The 17,021-nt window shown below is 41.1% G+C and overlaps 1 protein-coding gene across 1 annotated transcript in view; it reads left to right on the forward strand.

The window, feature by feature from the left end:
* MBTD1 (mbt domain containing 1) overlaps window positions 1-17,021 on the forward strand; it is a 59,605-nt gene that overhangs the window by 31,438 nt on the left and 11,146 nt on the right. The window contains exons 5-14 of the mRNA XM_045299309.1: window positions 3,761-3,878; window positions 5,874-6,008; window positions 7,134-7,222; window positions 7,449-7,683; window positions 8,470-8,525; window positions 8,846-8,950; window positions 13,583-13,730; window positions 14,429-14,511; window positions 15,948-16,182; window positions 16,640-16,717. Of these exons, the coding sequence (XP_045155244.1) occupies window positions 3,761-3,878; window positions 5,874-6,008; window positions 7,134-7,222; window positions 7,449-7,683; window positions 8,470-8,525; window positions 8,846-8,950; window positions 13,583-13,730; window positions 14,429-14,511; window positions 15,948-16,182; window positions 16,640-16,717 (1,282 nt within the window). The remainder of the gene's footprint in view (window positions 1-3,760; window positions 3,879-5,873; window positions 6,009-7,133; window positions 7,223-7,448; window positions 7,684-8,469; window positions 8,526-8,845; window positions 8,951-13,582; window positions 13,731-14,428; window positions 14,512-15,947; window positions 16,183-16,639; window positions 16,718-17,021) is intronic.

Consider the following 17,021-nt stretch of genomic DNA (forward strand, 5'->3'; position numbering starts at 1 on the left):
CCTGGATTCCCTGTGTTTCCAGTTCCTGTCTGCACCAGGTGCATGCTCTGGTCTGGCCAGATTGTCAGGTAGAACTGGGATCACGACCGTGGATTGTCAGGTAGAACTGGGATCACGACCGTGGATTGTCAGGCAGAACTGGGATCATGATAGTGGGGGGGTTGTGTCCAGGGTTAGAGCCTTCGCTTTTCCTCCTGCTGGACTGCGGAATTGCTTTCTCATGACAATGACAAGAACCCTGTTGCCCCGCCCCGCCCCGCAGGGATCACAGCAGAGAATCTGCAGGCCAGCAACAGTCTGAGACCTTGAAAAATGTCTTTTAAAGGATGCCTGAATAAATGTAAAATATTATATTCTTCAGTTTGGTCTACTTCCTTTTTTTTTGTTTGTTTTTAATCAATTTATTGGGGCTCATACAATTCATCACAATACATAAATCAATTGTGTGAAGCACATCTATACATTTGTTGCCCTCAATATTCCGGTCTACTTCCTAAAGTAATTTTTGCTTTTCAACTTGAACCTTCTCATTCTTAAACAATGTTGCAGTGTTTCTGGTTAAAATGGTTATTTTGAACTCTCTTACTTCTGTGAAATTAGTAGCTCCTTTTTTTCTTTTATGCGGACATGGCACTCTCATCCTTACTCATATCTGCACTTCAGGCATTGCGGCTGCCTCCTCACCATCCTGGCACAGCCCTCTCTCTGCTGCCGCTACCCCAGAAAAATATGTCTGGTATCAAGTCCAGCAGGGACACGGACTTTCTAGAGCAGAAGAAACCATTTTCTGTTGCATACTGATTGCAGTAACAGTCTTTAAGAACTCTGATATCCCCCAATAAAATAATTTTTTTAAAAAAGAATTCTGATATCTCTCTGGTTAATGTTCTGCAATGTTTCCTAAGCCAAGTATTACCTTATCTTTCTCTCCTAGGATACCCTTGTATCCTAGTATCATATACCTGTTGGTCATAATTCCCTTAATGATAGCTTTTATTACATTTGCCATATTTAACTGTTGGAATGGAGTCTTGCTTGGTTACTTACCTTCATTGTCACAATTAACCTCTTCCCATTCATGCTCTGTTAATACTGAAACTCATGTGGTTATAAAAAGTTACAGGCTGGCAGCTCTGTGGACAGAATTCTGTATTTCTGCAGCAAACCATGGTTGTGTGTGTGTGTGTTTGTGTGTGTGTGTGTGTGTTTTATCAAAACTTCTGAGAGCAAACACTAGCCGCCTGTGCTGTTAGACTGTGGGAATGTTCTTAAAGTGAATAAAGTAAGACTTCCTGCCTCATGTCAAAGAGTCAGCCCGTCAGGTGGAAGAATGCCATACATTTGTGTTGGGGAGCCCTCAGCATTTGGATTTGGCCATATCCTGCAGGACCTTCCTGATGACAGCTTACCTTGCAGGGAAGGAGAGTCGCTCCCAGATAGCCCACACGAGTGGCCCTGGAGCAGGAAGTGGTGAAGCAGACCTTCTTTGTTTGGGAGGAGCCTGAGGTGGACCTCCGTCCTGAGTCTGGAAGGTAAATTTGTTGTTACCTGTAAATCATGGTTCTGCTAGTTCGTACTATGCCAATCCAGACTTTCAGAGGTATCCCTCCTGCCAGCAAGAGAAGACAGATGACTTGGATGAAGATGGCTGTCAAGCCCTGGGTCATTTAGTCTTCCACACTTAAGAATATTTATTTTCAACAAAGGGCAGATATATCTATTAAATGAACTTATACTTCAACACATTGAGCACGCACTTTGCTGTAACTGGTGCTCTTTTTTTGTTGTTCTTATTTCTTCTTTTTTTTTTTTTTCCTTACTTAGAGTGAACCATATGGATTGGTTTAAGAGGGCCTAGCAGAACCGCAACCTTACAGGCAAGAACAAATGTCACTTTCTGCTACTATCTCCTATACCAATCCAGACTGTAGGGACCAAAATATAATATCCTCTTAAAGTGAACTTAATTTCATTTTTCTAAATAAGCACATGGACACTTTGTTTTCTTTAGTAAAGTATGATTAAAATTTATTGCCTCAAATGTTTTTTTGTGTTTTCAATTGTCCGTATGACTGATTGTCATAGCGAGGCTCCAAGGAAGTGCTGTCCAAATTCATGAAGCAATATGCCAACTTCTAACCCCAAACTTGTCTGCAGTGCAGCCTAGGCCTGACTCTTCTCAAGGAAAAGATACCAAATTCACAGATGTGGCAGCCAAACAAGGGGGATTGGATTCCCTGCCTTAAGTTACCTTCTACATTTAACTCTCTGTCTGCTCTAATTGGTTCATCTTCACAGAAATTACTACATGGTTTTTGTGTTGACATCTGTTACCTTAATCCGTGTTGCTTATCTCCCTTCCAGGCTCTCCTTTTCTGATCAGACCTGCTGGCAATAGGGATGGCCCTACAGTCTAGAATGTTATAGGGGGAGGTAGCAGAACCAGAAGGGTACGAGCTTTCGTTTTAAAAAGTAGAAAGAGTGGTAGATTATTATCTTTTGCAAAGCTGATAAAGATAGGTTTATATGTACCCTTCCAAAACAAGTAAAGATTAGTCCTGTCTCCCAAGTTACTGAGATACATTCATTGCTCACTACATAACACATAACACTTCATTGATGCTGTTTTGGATTTCTAGATTTATCCTAGTTGGGTATTATTTGGTATTCTGTTTCTCCCTTTCAAAAACTACACACACTAATGAGAGGTAGGCTAGGGGTTGTTGTGTATGTATGTGTTTCAGGCTAATCCTCCTGTTGGGTTAGCATCTACCAAAGAATGAGGGGCCTTGCATAAAAGACATTGGCCCAGTGTTCTAAATGTAACTCCTGATGTCTTGGTTTGCTCATGTTTGAGATTTGAGGCTGTTTTGTCTTCTGCTTTGTTCAAATTATCAGGTCTTTTTAATCAGTACTTATATTCCTAAATCCATTTATTTGAATTAATTTATCACCACTGCATAAATACCAAGTAATTCTGAATTTTGCCTTGAGTTTTATGGATTAAAATGTAATGGTAGTTATAATTCAGGGACATGAGTTAGATGTGGAAAATCATTTTTCTTGTTCCATTTTTAACCACTTGGTGCAGAGGCTAATGATTACCACTTCTGACATTGAAAGGTTTCTCTTTGTTTATAGTCATTCCTGTATGAAAGATTTAGAAGTAATCAATTAGTTAGCAGTTTATTGTGGCATATATACCTCTTGAACACTCTTTCAACTCTACCATCATAATGAATGTTACTCAGTGTTTTCTCCCTCATGTCTATTTTAGCAGACTGTAGTCTATGAAATTAACATAAATTGAAACAAATAGGTTAGCTCTGCTTCTCCTGTTTGTATTATTGGAAACTACCTTTCAGATGGGAATTATTTTTCTGTCCTTTCTGTTCTGTTCTTTAAAATTAAAGGCTAGGGTAAAATATGGACACTCAGCACAAACCGCAAATTAAAATGTTTCGAAATCAGCATTATCTGTTACCGTGTTTGTGACTCGGCTTTACAAAAATTGCTGCTCAAGTCTTGTCTTCGGACAGTATTGAAATTGAGGCATGGATGTGTATTCTAATTTATGTGCATTCTCTGCAGCTTGGACTTGACCTTGACACTGGCTTTTCCCACGTAGAATTCTGTGAAAAGGAGAATAAATTTATATTTCAGAGAAGAACGAATGAAGTAAAGTAGTAGTTGTATGTCATGATAATGCTTGCTTTTGAATATGCTTTAGAGGTGTTAATTTAATCCTTTTTATATACAGGCACCTATGGGGACCTGCTGGGGTGATATCTCAGAAAATGTGAGAGTAGAAGTTCCCAATACAGACTGCAGCCTCCCTACCAAAGTCTTCTGGATTGCTGGGATTGTAAAACTAGCAGGTGAAAAAAATGAATAACTTATTTACTAGAAAATGCCAGTGATGTTTATAATCTTTTGTAGGAAAACATACTTCGTTTTAAGCACTGCCAAATAATACATATGGCATAGGGCAGGGGTTAGCATACTTTGTAAAAGCATCAGGTAATAAATGTTTTCAGCTTTAAGAGCTATGTTCTACATCATTTCTTGCCACCACTATTCAGTTTTCCCACTGATTGAGCGCTGCCATAGCACTACGTATATGAATGGATATTACCGTGGGCACTGAAATTTGCACTTCAGATAATTATTAGGAAATAGTTCTGGGTTTTTCTTGTTTGTGTGTTTGGTTGGTTGGTTGATTGGTTTCAACTATTCAAAATGTAAAAACTATTCTTGCTGGATTTGTCCCATGGGCAGAAACTTGCCAAATCTTATAGTAGGGAAATGCTGTGGAAAAAATAACAAAAAGTTCATGGTATCAAGAGTAAGTAAGCAGGTGTTGATAATTTCCTGAATCCTGTGTTCCTCCTGAGTAAATTCAGTGAGTGTGTAGGAGGGTGCTATAGTACTTTGGAGGACAGGCAGCCACTCGGATAAGAAAATTTGTCATTGATTTACAGTACAAGCTATCTGACCCATTCTATTCTCTGTAGCCCCTCCGTCAGCCATTCTCCCCCAGATACCCTACTCTAAGCAACCCTATCGAACAGGTAGGACTGCCCCCTCTGAGTTTCCAACACTACAACTCTTTAGGGGAATAGAAAGCCTTGTCTTTGTCCTTCAGAGCAGCTCGTGGTTTCAAACAGCTGACCTTGGGGTTAGCAGACGAACACGTAACCACTACGCAACCATACTACCAATAGACTACGTTTACTGAAAGATTCTTAATTCCATTTTTCTACTCCAGCATGTTTAGGTCTTCTTTGTCCTAACAAGTTCAAGGAAGTTGGCCTTTAAGAATAATAATGAATTGCACCTTATGCCACTAGTCCAAGTGATTGTTACTCCACAACATGACTGGAGTCCCTCTCCCCGTCATGCAGCACCTTTGCCATCCCTGTGCCTTTGCTCACTCTTCTAAAAGTGCCCCATGCTCTACCTACCCGTGTTACCCAGTCCAATCCTTCCCTTTTCTTTAATACATTTGCATTTTCTAAACTCTTGAATTTTCTGCACCATAATTTAAAAACAACTGTTATTTATCTCTGAGGTTTTTAAATCACTTGTATTAAATGCTAAAGCTCAATACATTTAATAGTGAAGCATTATTTCTACCTTCCTTCCTTCTCTGATTTTCTGTGTGTTTTTTTCTATATAATTATGTTGTATGTTATGCTGTCTTATTGCCACTTAGGAAGTAAGTTGATGATCGCTATGAACCAGACTCAGCCACAGTTACCACATTTATGAATTATTCTTGGTTCTAATCCGTAGATTGTCCTACATTATTTTTAATACTGTTTTGTTTATTGTGGGTTTCTTGCCTTATTTTTGCCATTTCCTGAAGAATTGTGCTGGGATTTAGATCAGAATTGCACTGAATTTATAAAGTTTTTGGTAGTGTTGACATTTTCACTATATTTAGTCTTCCTGTCCAGGAGCATGGGGCATTTTTGCCCTAAGGTTCCTTAGACTATAAATCTTTACAAGAGCAGACAGCCTTGCTTTTTCTTACAGCAGAGCAGCTATTGGGTTCTAACTGCTAGCCTCAAAGTTAATAGCCCAACACTTCATCCACTGCAGGGGATAAAATTGCAGCCTATTCAGAGAAGGAAGCCATTCACTAAAAACAGTGAATAAACCAGTCGTCTGGTCACCTGGGGACTGATTAGAAATGCAAGTTCATGGACCACTACCAACACCAGAAACTCAGGAAGTGGTCGGTCTCCACACTCTATCTCTCACACAGTTGGATACTACAGTTGGGTAGCTGCTGCTGCTCAAAGCTATGTCCTGTTTCCGTATGTTTTCTTTTTCTGTAGTGATTGGTAAATATAGGTTGTTGGTTTCAGGTTACAATGCCCTTTTAAGATATGAAGGATTTGAAAATGATTCTGGTCTGGACTTCTGGTGCAATATATGTGGTTCTGACATCCACCCTGTTGGCTGGTGTGCAGCCAGTGGGAAGCCTCTCGTCCCTCCTAGAAGTAAGTAACTTAGTTCTCTGCCATTTAAATGGGTGGATTTGCTAGCATTCTGTGATGCTCACCTTGCCAATACCCGTCACTGACAACAAAATGGGTGCATAAGCAAATGTGGAGCAGAAAGCTGATGGTGTCCAGCTATCAAAAGCTATAGTGTCTGGGGTCTTAAAGGCTTGAAGATAAACAAGTGGCCATCTAGCTGAGAAGCAACAAAGCCCACACGGAAGAAGCACACCAGATCATGAAGTGTCGATGGGATCAGGTGTCAGGCATGAAAGACCCGGAACAAAATCATACCAATGTTGGGGGGTTTGGGTTCAGAGTGGAGACTGTAGACAATTGGACATCCTCTTACAGAAGAGTTACAAGGAAGAGATGAGCCTGTCAGGGTGCAGTATAGCACCAATGAAACATAAAATTCCTCTAGTTCTTAATGCTTCCCCCCACACACACACACACCCTATCATGATCTCAGTTCTACCTTACAAATCTGACTAGACCAGAACATGCACACTGCTACAGATAAGACCCTGAAACAACATAGGGAATCCGGGACATAAAAACCCCTCAGGACCAATAATGAGAATAGAGATACCAGGAAGGTGGGGGGTGGGGGGTGGAATCAATCATGATCTACCTATAACCCCCTCCCGGGGGGACAAACAACAAAAAAGCTGGTGAAAGGAAACAACGGACAATGTAAGATATGAAAATTATAATTTAACAAGGGTTCATGAGGGAGGGAGGGAAAAATGAGCTGATATCAAGGGCTCAAGTAGAAAGAAAACGCTTTGAAAATGATGATGGCAACATATGTACAAATGTGCTTGACACAATGGATGAATATATGGTTTGTGATAGAGTTGTAAGAGCCCCAATAAAAGTACTTAAATGGATGGATGGATGGGTGGATTTGGATTCACACTGCAGCACTAAAAGTAATCCAGATATTAAAATGTTTGTTTTCTCATGTAATAGACATCCTGGCAAGACCGTTGTGTTCTACTTATTGTCTGTTTCTCTGTCATAATTTTAATACTATGAATTGCAGGGCAATTTGCTACTTTTTCGAGTATATTGTGAAGCAGTTTTGTTTTGGTCAGAGTGTGACTTTTTCTTTTGTTTTAGCTATTCAACATAAGTATACAAACTGGAAAGCTTTTTTAGTGAAGCGACTCACGGGTGCCAAAACACTTCCACCTGACTTCTCCCAGAAGGTAAGCATCGGACCTTTGGACTGCTGCAGGAAATAAAAAACGTGTTAAACGCCAGCTCTAAAGAAAGAGAGTAATCATCAAGAAGTTTTCTGAAAGAATTGATGTAGTGCCAGTTGCTCTATATTAAATAGTGAGGGCACTCATTACTTTAAATAATGCAATACTAAAATTCTTTGTACACTAGTGTCATGAATTATAAACACCTTTTGTCTGCTTTTGATTCAAGGTTTCAGAGAGTATGCAGTACCCTTTTAAACCTTGCATGAGAGTAGAAGTGGTTGACAAGAGGCATTTGTGTCGGACACGAGTTGCAGTGGTGGAAAGTGTAATTGGAGGAAGAGTAAGACTGGTGTATGAAGAGAGTGAAGACAGAACTGACGACTTCTGGTGCCACATGCACAGCCCACTAATCCATCACATTGGTTGGTCTCGAAGTATAGGCCATCGATTCAAAAGATCTGGTAAGTGCCGTACACAAAAACCTCTACTGAAAGTATTATGAAGTAGAATTATACTACCGGGTTATTTTTCTCCAAGAATAGCATAGCTCATAAATAGCGTCTTAGTTATCTGGGTGATTCTACCTTAATTAAGGTTCACACTAGAATATTAGTAGCCTAATTAATTCTAACAGAGCTCTTGATAGTGTAGTGGTTGCACCATGGGCAGTTAACCACCCAAGGTGGGACGTTCGAAACCACCAGCTTTCCTGTGGGAGAGAGATACAATGCTCTTTACTGCATAAGGAGTGATAGTCTCAGAAACCCACAGGGACAGTTCTGCCCTGTCCTGTATAGCGTCTTTACAAGTCAGAATCAACCCGAAGGCACTGAGTTGGAGTTTAACTTAGCCAGTAAATTCCTTCCACTTGTAATTAAAAAAGTGCACTATTGGTCACAACTACAGTTTTGTTATAGATAGCCTTCCCTTTTCCATTCATCCAAATAGCAAGATTAAATGCAGTTAGACTTGGATACTAAACACATTAGAACATGCTTCTGAGCTGGTAGTTTCCCAGGCTGGGGAGTTACCAGCATTCTAATTGGCAGAATGTGCTGAATAGCATTTCACATGTGCACAGAGGACTAAAGCCTGTTAAGAGAATATTATCACCATAATCGTAGAAGGCATGTATTTTTGCCATGCTTTTAGGACATTACCTACCATGTGAGTTTGAGACCTTCAAAGCATGTGGTTTTTGTCTTCTCGCAAATGCTGACAGATTAGTATGTAACTTTTCCTTGTAGATATTACAAAGAAACAGGATGGACATTTTGATACACCACCACATTTATTTGCTAAGGTAAGAAGCTTTTATAAGACCCCTCATTTGTAAACTAGGTTTGAAAGAGTGTTGGGGGCTCTTTTTCTATGAAAATCACAATTACATGTTCACTTAAAGGATGAAGACTACAGGTGTCACAAGTGTTCCTTATAATTTTGTTAAATTCTGCGCATTCTTATATATCGTGTCTGCTTCTAGATGGAAAATTGACTTAGCACGGTAGGTAGGGAGGAGAAGGCACTTGGTGTGTGCACATGGTGGACTTGTGCACGTTGTTGGTGTGCAGTCCTCCAGGAGAAGCAGTTATAACAATAGGTTTGCTTTCATGTGATTCTCAGGTGAAAGAAGTAGACCAGAGTGGTGAGTGGTTCAAGGAAGGAATGAAATTGGAAGCGATAGATCCATTAAATCTTTCTACAATATGTGTTGCAACCATTAGAAAGGTAAGAGAAAATGTTTGAAAATGTAGAAATGCAGTTATTGGGTTTAAGATGATTGGGGAAGGAGACCCCTGACAAATTCAGTGTGACAGTACAAGAGTGCTTTTAAGAATTTGGGGAAAAAAATAATTGAAAAGAAATGGAATTTTTCCTTGAACGTTTTGTGGCACCCCCTCAAATGTATTTTATTGCTTCTAGAACATCCGTGCGAAGAAGCTACTCTCTGGTCAAAGCTAATCCACCACAGAAAGCAACAAACCCAAATTTTTCCTCCAATTCTTCTCTGCGACACCCCACCCCCCACCCCACCCCCGCAGCAGTAGTCCTCATCGGTCAGTCTGGGCTGACAGGGCTACTACTGCTGGCATGAGTTCAGGGTCCTCAAGTGATCCTCGTGTCCCTCCATAATGGAGAACCACTGATTCAGAATCCGCTTTACATAACGGAAAGTGTGCTTTATACTTAACACCATTGAAAACATTTAGGTAGGAGAACGAAAAAAAGCTGTGATAGCTGCCCCTGACCAAGCACTTATGTTCAAGATCACACAGCTCTTAAGGCTGGCCCCGCACCATCGTTCCTCTTTGTGTACTGATCAGAACCACCTAGGCAGCAGAGTCCCGTGGCTTGCTCCAGACCTAGCCACTTCCATGGGAATCCCAGGCAGTACTGCTCTGTTATTTACATTAGCTTTTGTTTCTTAAATGCCCTAAGTGATTTTGACAACTATCCCTTTAGGGTTTGGGAACCCATTCTACATGTTCTGAAAATGAAATGTCCATTGGGTAGTTTGATGTTTCCTTTATTCATTAATCTTTAGGTAATGTAATGCTCTCTAACCCAGTTATAATTTGAACTCTTGTTAGTTTGTAGGCCTGCTATAACACATTCCCAAAAAGTGTGGCTTACAAAACAGTAATTTATTACTTCCCAGTTCTAGAAGTTCAGGGACCAAAATTAAAATGCTGGCAGAGCTGCACTCCTTGTGAAGACTCTTCATAGTTTCTGGGGCTCTAGTGATCCTTAGGGCTTGTCAGCTGGCCACTGTGTCCCTCCATTCTTCGCCTTCCTTGTCGCCTGGCTGCCTTCCCCCTGTATTTGCATCTATGTCTCTGTTCAAGTGAACCTCCTTTCTCTGTTGATTAGGGTTCACTCTAATCAAGTGTGACTTCATCTTATCTTGATTATATCAGCTAAGGCCCTATTTCCAAGTAAGGTCACATCTCTGGACACCAAGGTTAGGGTTTTAGCATGTCTGTTTGGGGAGCATAGCTCAGCCCACAACAGATTCTAAAGAATTAAGTGTATTGTGTTTAGAGCAGAGTAAGATCTACAGTGTAAGTTTAAAGATAGAATAAACGTTTTAGTTTAAAGATAGGTTAAGTTTAAAAGATAGATTATGACCCAAGAGGCCCAAGCAGTCATGTTGGAATCGAAGCTAATGGAGGTCACCTTTTCAGAGGAATCGGGGCAACCTGGAGAAGAAGCATTTTCTTCATAGAAGGCACGTGAGAGCTACATCTTTGGGGAAAACTGGACCAAAAAGACATGAAGGAAGACAGTGGCCACTGAAAAAGAAAATGTGTAAAACACAAAAATTAGGGAAGTACTTGCTATTGAGAAATAGCAAATAGTTCACATATGAGGGGGTAACAACACCCCACCCACCCCCAAGAAAAAAGCTCCACTAGGTGGAGTATTGTTCCTGCCAGGTGAGCATCGAGCAATTCACTCTGAGTGCACCCAATGGCGTCTCTGGGAAGGTGCTCACTGCTCACAGTGAATGATTTCATAAAAGCAGTTTCACTCAAACCTCATTTTTTGCGATAGCAAATTTAAGAGAATAATGTGCAGCTGTGAAATTTTGTTTCCTGTTCAGGAATACCGCAAAAACTGTTGTGATGTTGAACACAGCTTACAAGGACAGTGTTCTGGGAAAAACTCAAGTGTGCCAGTGGTTTTCTTGTTTCAGTTGTCGATTGATGACAAACCTTGTTCTGGATGTCTGTCAACATCCTGAACGGATGGACGAAAATATCTACAAAATGTGTGCGCTTGTGCTTGAAGACCGACGAAGGAACTTTCAAGAGATGGGGAAGTTAGCTGGACTATCTTGGAGTTCAGTTCCTTGAATTTTAACTGAAGATTTGGGAACAAGAATGGTCGCTGCAAAATTTGTGCCTCTGGTTCTGACTGACCAGGAAAAAGAACATTGAGTGGAAGCATGCCGTGCTTTGAAGGAACCACCTCAGAAGCAACCCAGACGTTTTTCCAAGGTCATTACTGGTGACGAGGCATGATTAAAGCCGCCATTGTCACCTCGCCCCAACCTGTCAAGTGAAATCAAAGATCAAGACTATGCTCATTTGGTTTTTTGAAGTAAGGGGGATGGTGCATTTGGAGTTTGTTCCACCAGGTCAGACTGTTAATCAAGCTTTCTATTTAGAGTTTCTGAAAAGGTTGTGTAACAGTGTGCAACAATAAGGGCCTGATTTGTAGCAGATTAGGGACTGGTTTTACCACCATGACAACGCACCTGCTCTCGTGGCTATCTCAGTGCACCAGTTTCTTGCTAAAAAAACAGCATGCCTCTTGCCTCACACACCTTACTCACCTGAACTCGCTCCATGCCACTTCTTTTTGTTTCCGCAAATGAAGAGGGACGTGAAAGGATATTGATTTGATGGCATAGAAGAGGTGAAGGGAAAAAAACAAGGGAGGTGCTGTCAGCTATCCAAACATAGGAGTTTGAAAATTGTTCCCAAGAATGGAATCTCAGATTTGACAAATGTGTTTGACAAGTGTAATGGAGAGTACTTTTAAGGGAGGGGAAAAAAGGAGGAGCTGATGCCAGGGACTTAAATGGAGACCAAATGTTTTGAGAATGATGAGGGCAATGAATGTACAAAATGTACTTTACACATTGATGTATGTTTGGATCGTGATACAAGTTGTATAAGCCCCTAATAAAAAGTGTTTTTTTTTTTAATGGAGAGTACTTTGAAGGTGATTAAGGTTTTTTGTAAAAGAAAAAAAAAATACATAGCCTTTGGTAGGGGATTACGTTTGTTTGGGTTTTTTTGGGTAGGGAGTGGTTACCCCTTCATACAATACAATTCAGACAAGTAGTACTGTGTATGATTTTACAGATAAAACAAATCCACTGAAGATGGCTTCTAAGAAGTGACTAAGGATGCAGTCACCCAAGGATTGCGGGGGGCAGGAGAAGCAGAAGCCCAGAGTTAGTCTGTCCATCTCACAGGCACCTCTTCATTGCATCTCTGCTGCTTTCTGTGTCTCCTCCGCTCTCTCTCTCAACTTGACTCCTACTAACTTGAATGTGTATGGTGGCCCTCAGCCTTGTTTCATGACTTGTTTTCCCAGGGGAACGGAAGTACACCAAGAATTACTGGGATAAGTCAAAGGGATAGAGGCCGAGTTTGAAAGGAACTGTCTGGCCAAATAGGATTATAACTTAATAAAATAGAATTATTAAACCTATCATGATATAAATGAGTACATAAATGGGAAGAAAAAAAACCCCTTGGAGTAGAAAGAATAGCACTGTTAGAAAATTATTTGGCAACTACTTTAGCAGTATTTTCCTAGAGCAAGAAATACCCGTTGATGCTTTAACTGTTAGAGGAACGTAGAATGAGAAATGGAACTGGAAAACGTGCATTAATTTAAAAATTGCATCCTCTTAAGAGGTACAAGAGAACTCTCCGTGACTCTCGGTGGCTATGTTAATGTGGCTAGGCCAGGGTTTGCCAGGCATCTCTGCTGTAAGTAGGGTTCAGTGAAAAGAACGCAACCAAACTATAGCCTGGATCAAATCATGAGCAAACACCGGGCCCCTCAAATTAAGAGGCCTTCTACAAACCCCTAACATCATCAACGGCCCCAGCCAAGATCATGTAAGGGAGAGCCTGAGGAACTCAACTGGTCCACCCAGCCACAGAAACCAGTGGGAGCAATGTGTGGCCCGGATTGACTCCTTTGCTGTGGAGATGTTGCTGGAACATTTGACAGAACTTGAATTGAGTCTCAGAGTCAAGAATATTTAGGAGTCCTTCACAGGCTTCTTGGACTATTTCGGAAGTCGTGGAAACTTGCAGGACCTTAAGAGTATAACGATGATGTCTTGGCCAACAGTCACAGTGGTAAAAGTGGCAGGTCTGCCTTGACAGACTGGCTCGTGCTGCTGGCATTCTGAGGTGGGAAGGGAGAAATCGGAGGACCCTGCCTGACTTGAGCCAGCCGCAGTCTCTTCCGTGGAGGGTCTGACTTTCTGCATACGAGCTGGGAGATTGAAGGTGGTGGAGAGGGTCCTCCATCTATGGTACCTTAGCATGGGACAAGTAGGATGTAGAGCCTAACTGATACTAAATGGTGAGGCTGCAGCCATCATATCGCAGCTGTCATCATCAAGTGAAGGATAGATGCTCTTTTCCCCAGCCCCTGAAATCCTGCTTGTGTTACTGGTACACACTAGAACTTACAGATTTTTTCCATCATTTCAGTTAGTTGAACTTAGTGGTACATAATAGATTTTCATTTTTTTCTAGGATGTTTAGGGTTTTTTTTAACAGTGGCATCTAATTTCAAATACTTGGGATTCTTCTAATGTAACAGGTGCTTGCTGACGGATTTCTAATGATTGGGATCGATGGCTCAGAAGCAGCTGATGGGTCAGACTGGTTCTGTTACCACGCCTCCTCTCCTTCTATCTTCCCAGTCGGTTTCTGTGAAATTAACATGATTGAACTCACTCCACCCAGAGGTACTTCGCTTTTATGGTCGCCCCGCTCGCAGCATCGAGTGCAGCCCTAGATTCCTGCCCTGGAAACTTCCCTTCGGCATCTGTAGTCTTGGCAGGCTTACGTAACTTTTTTTCAATGTTGGACTTGACTTAAAATACATTAGTCTGTAAGGATAAGCAAGTTTCCATTTTAACATGACTTTTTAAGAGATGGTATATTTTAAATAGCTCTCGTAGCTGAAGTGGCTTTTCTCAGTTTTGGATCTCTTGAGTCGGGCTTTCCCTAAAGAAAGCAGGGTGGTGGGGAGCTCAAACAAGTGGAAAGCCAGCACCGGCTCAGCTCTCTCAGCCGGGAGAGCATCCCAGTGCTTCATGCGAGGCTGCGTAAGCCTGGGCCTGAAACTGCGAAGAGTCCATGCGCTCTGAACAGGAAGAGGGAGAGAGTCACTTTGGCCTTCAAGTTAGCAGCAGGACTGCGTCTGTCCGGAAAGGGAGTGAAAGGGAGCGAGGCCTTTCAGTGTCGGGAAAACCCTTGTGCTCAGCAGTGTTGGGGCATGGGTTTAAATGTACCCTCTGAAACAAAGTTACATTTTAAACTTAACATGAAGCATGTAGCCTAAAGTCTGAGATTTAGAATGCACTGAGTCAGCCTTCTCTCTTCACTTTCACTTTATATTAATTTTAAATGAACTGCTCTTTAAAGCCATTGTATTTTTCAGGTTACACAAAACTTCCTTTCAAATGGTTTGACTACCTCAGGGAAACTGGCTCTATTGCAGCACCAGTAAAACTATTTAACAAGGTAAAATTAAATGGCGGCATGATTTTGTATGTTTTGGGGGAGGGGGTGGCGCTGCACAAATGCAAATTACTATTGTAAACTTCTTTATATTATACCAGAATTTCTCAGTAGTCCTTAATTAGTCAAACATATGAGAATGAGTTAAAAAGGGTTGCTACCAAAAAAATCATAGAACCTGTATTAAAGGAAACTATCAAAATGTGAAGTTACTGTTTCTCAACATAGCCTCCCTGTAGATGTACACCCTTTTTTTTTTTTTTTAAACATTTTATTAGGGGCTCATACAACTCTTATCGCAATCCATACACACATCAATTGTGTAAAGCGCATTTGTACTTCATTTTCAAAACATTTTCTCTCCACTTAAACCCCCGACATTAGGTCCTCATTTTCCCCTCCCTCCCCGCTCGCCCCTCCCTCATGAGCCCTTGATAGTTTATAAATTGTTATTTTGTCATATCTTGCCCTGTCCGACGTCTCCCCTCACCGACTTTTCTGTTGTCCGTCAATGTACACCTTCATAACCACTCTCAAATCCTTCCCTGGAGAACTCTCTCCAGATTACACCACATTGAAACTGCAGCTTCGCTATCCTTAAGGGCCTCAGAACATGTTCCTTTTAAATGTTCTTTGCATTTGAGGAGCAAAAAGAAGTGTCCTCTTGCAATATCAGGGCTGTAGGGTGGATGGGGTAATGTTTCCCAAATAAATTCCTGTGCCAGCCTGGAAGAATGAACAGGTATATAGTGATGGGAAAGAATTCCACAGCACAATTTTCCTGGCCCTTTTCCCACCAGTACAGTTTTCAACCTTTTTTAAAACTTTGTCTTAATAAGCCACGTGGTTGTCTTGAGTCCATCAAGAAAATCTTATCAAGATTGCCCCCTTTGAAGTTGCAAATAACAGTCACCACCACCTCCTCATCTGACCTTGCTGCCTTGAGTCTACCTGACCCTGCAGATCCCCTCAGAAGCCCTGGTTTGGGTTGGACTTGTTGGGGGAGGCACCCTCATGATAATAAGACAAGTGTGTATTACTGGAAGGCTGTCTGTAGAAATCCACTGCTTGCAGAGATTTATTTAAAGAGGTCCATTGTTCTGTTTAGAATAAGCTCGTGGGTATATAGACCAGAACCCTAGTAGCAGGCAGTACTTTTTATCTTACCCTCACAAAGAAGTGAAGAAAAATCTTATTTATTTAAGAAGTGACTCGTGCTATGTTTTCATTTTCAGTCTGAGTTAAATACAAATGAATTTATTTCTTTCCAAGTTTCGAAGTGCTTCGCTTTCACAGTATATTTTGTTCATTGTTTGAGGGTGGTTTGTTTTGTTTAAAGTATGTTATCAGGCTGTGGTGCTCCTATTGTTTGGCTTCTCGGGGGTAGTGGAGTTGTGCAGTCTCTTCCCTGGTGCTAATGTTTTGCTTCTCCTTGTCAGGATGTTCCAAATCACGGTTTCCGTGTTGGAATGAAATTAGAAGCAGTCGATCTCATGGAGCCACGACTGATTTGTGTCGCCACAGTCACTCGAATTATTCACCGTCTCTTGAGGATACATTTTGACGGATGGGAAGAAGAATATGATCAGTGGGTAGACTGTGAGTCCCCTGACCTCTATCCTGTAGGGTGGTGTCAATTAACTGGATATCAGCTACAGCCTCCAGCATCACAGTGTAAGTTGGTATCTAGAAAAGGTGTCCTTTTGTAACAATCAGCCATTCTCCAGAGGACTGTCTCACCTGAGGCATCTTGTGAGCCCGAGGACAAGAATGTACCTGTGTCTGATTGGTTGCTAGGTAAGATCTAAAGACTCCGCCACATCCCAGAATCAGACCATGGGTACAAAAAGATGACAGTAAGGGTGTTCATCAGATTTCATTAGACCTTCTATTTGAGTGAGTTTTAAATTACAGGCAAGAATTTTATTGGTTTAAAATAAAGCTTGTTGCGTAAATCATGAAATTTGTCTGGTGTTGACATTCCTGGTTTTGTAGGAATGGCATCCTTACTTTCAAAGGATGATGTGCCTTAATAAGCAAAATGAAAATGGTCTTGGTAAAGATAGTTTGTCTAACTTAGTCTGGAGTTGTAAGCTGTTATCTGGTACCAATTTTCCCTTTTGTCTTGCAGCATCAAGAGAAAACCAATCAGGTTCATCAAAACAGAAGAAAAAGTCTAAGTCCCAGCAATACAAAGGACATAAGAAAAGTGGGTCACGGCTTGGTGTTTACATACATTTCTGCATTGCTACCCAGTGGGGTCTCAGTATTCTTGCACAGAAAATGGTGTCCCTTGTTAGAAGTAATGGTTGTGCGTTACATCTTATGCTTAAAGGTGCAGTATGCCATAAAAGGCAAGCCTGTTCAGTAATGAGAAACACCTATATTTTGATTTTACAGGGAAAATGATTACCATTGTTTTTAGAACCTAGGATTGATTCTTGAAATACTATGTAAACCTACCAAAGGCTAATCCATCTTTTTCTTTTTATTAAAGACAAATGCTAATGCTT

The sequence above is a fragment of the Echinops telfairi genome, unplaced genomic scaffold (genome assembly GCF_000313985.2).
Source record: "Echinops telfairi isolate 266 unplaced genomic scaffold, ASM31398v2 ScPeMD7_7458;HRSCAF=8496, whole genome shotgun sequence".
In the NCBI taxonomy this organism is placed as follows: domain Eukaryota; kingdom Metazoa; phylum Chordata; class Mammalia; order Afrosoricida; family Tenrecidae; genus Echinops; species Echinops telfairi.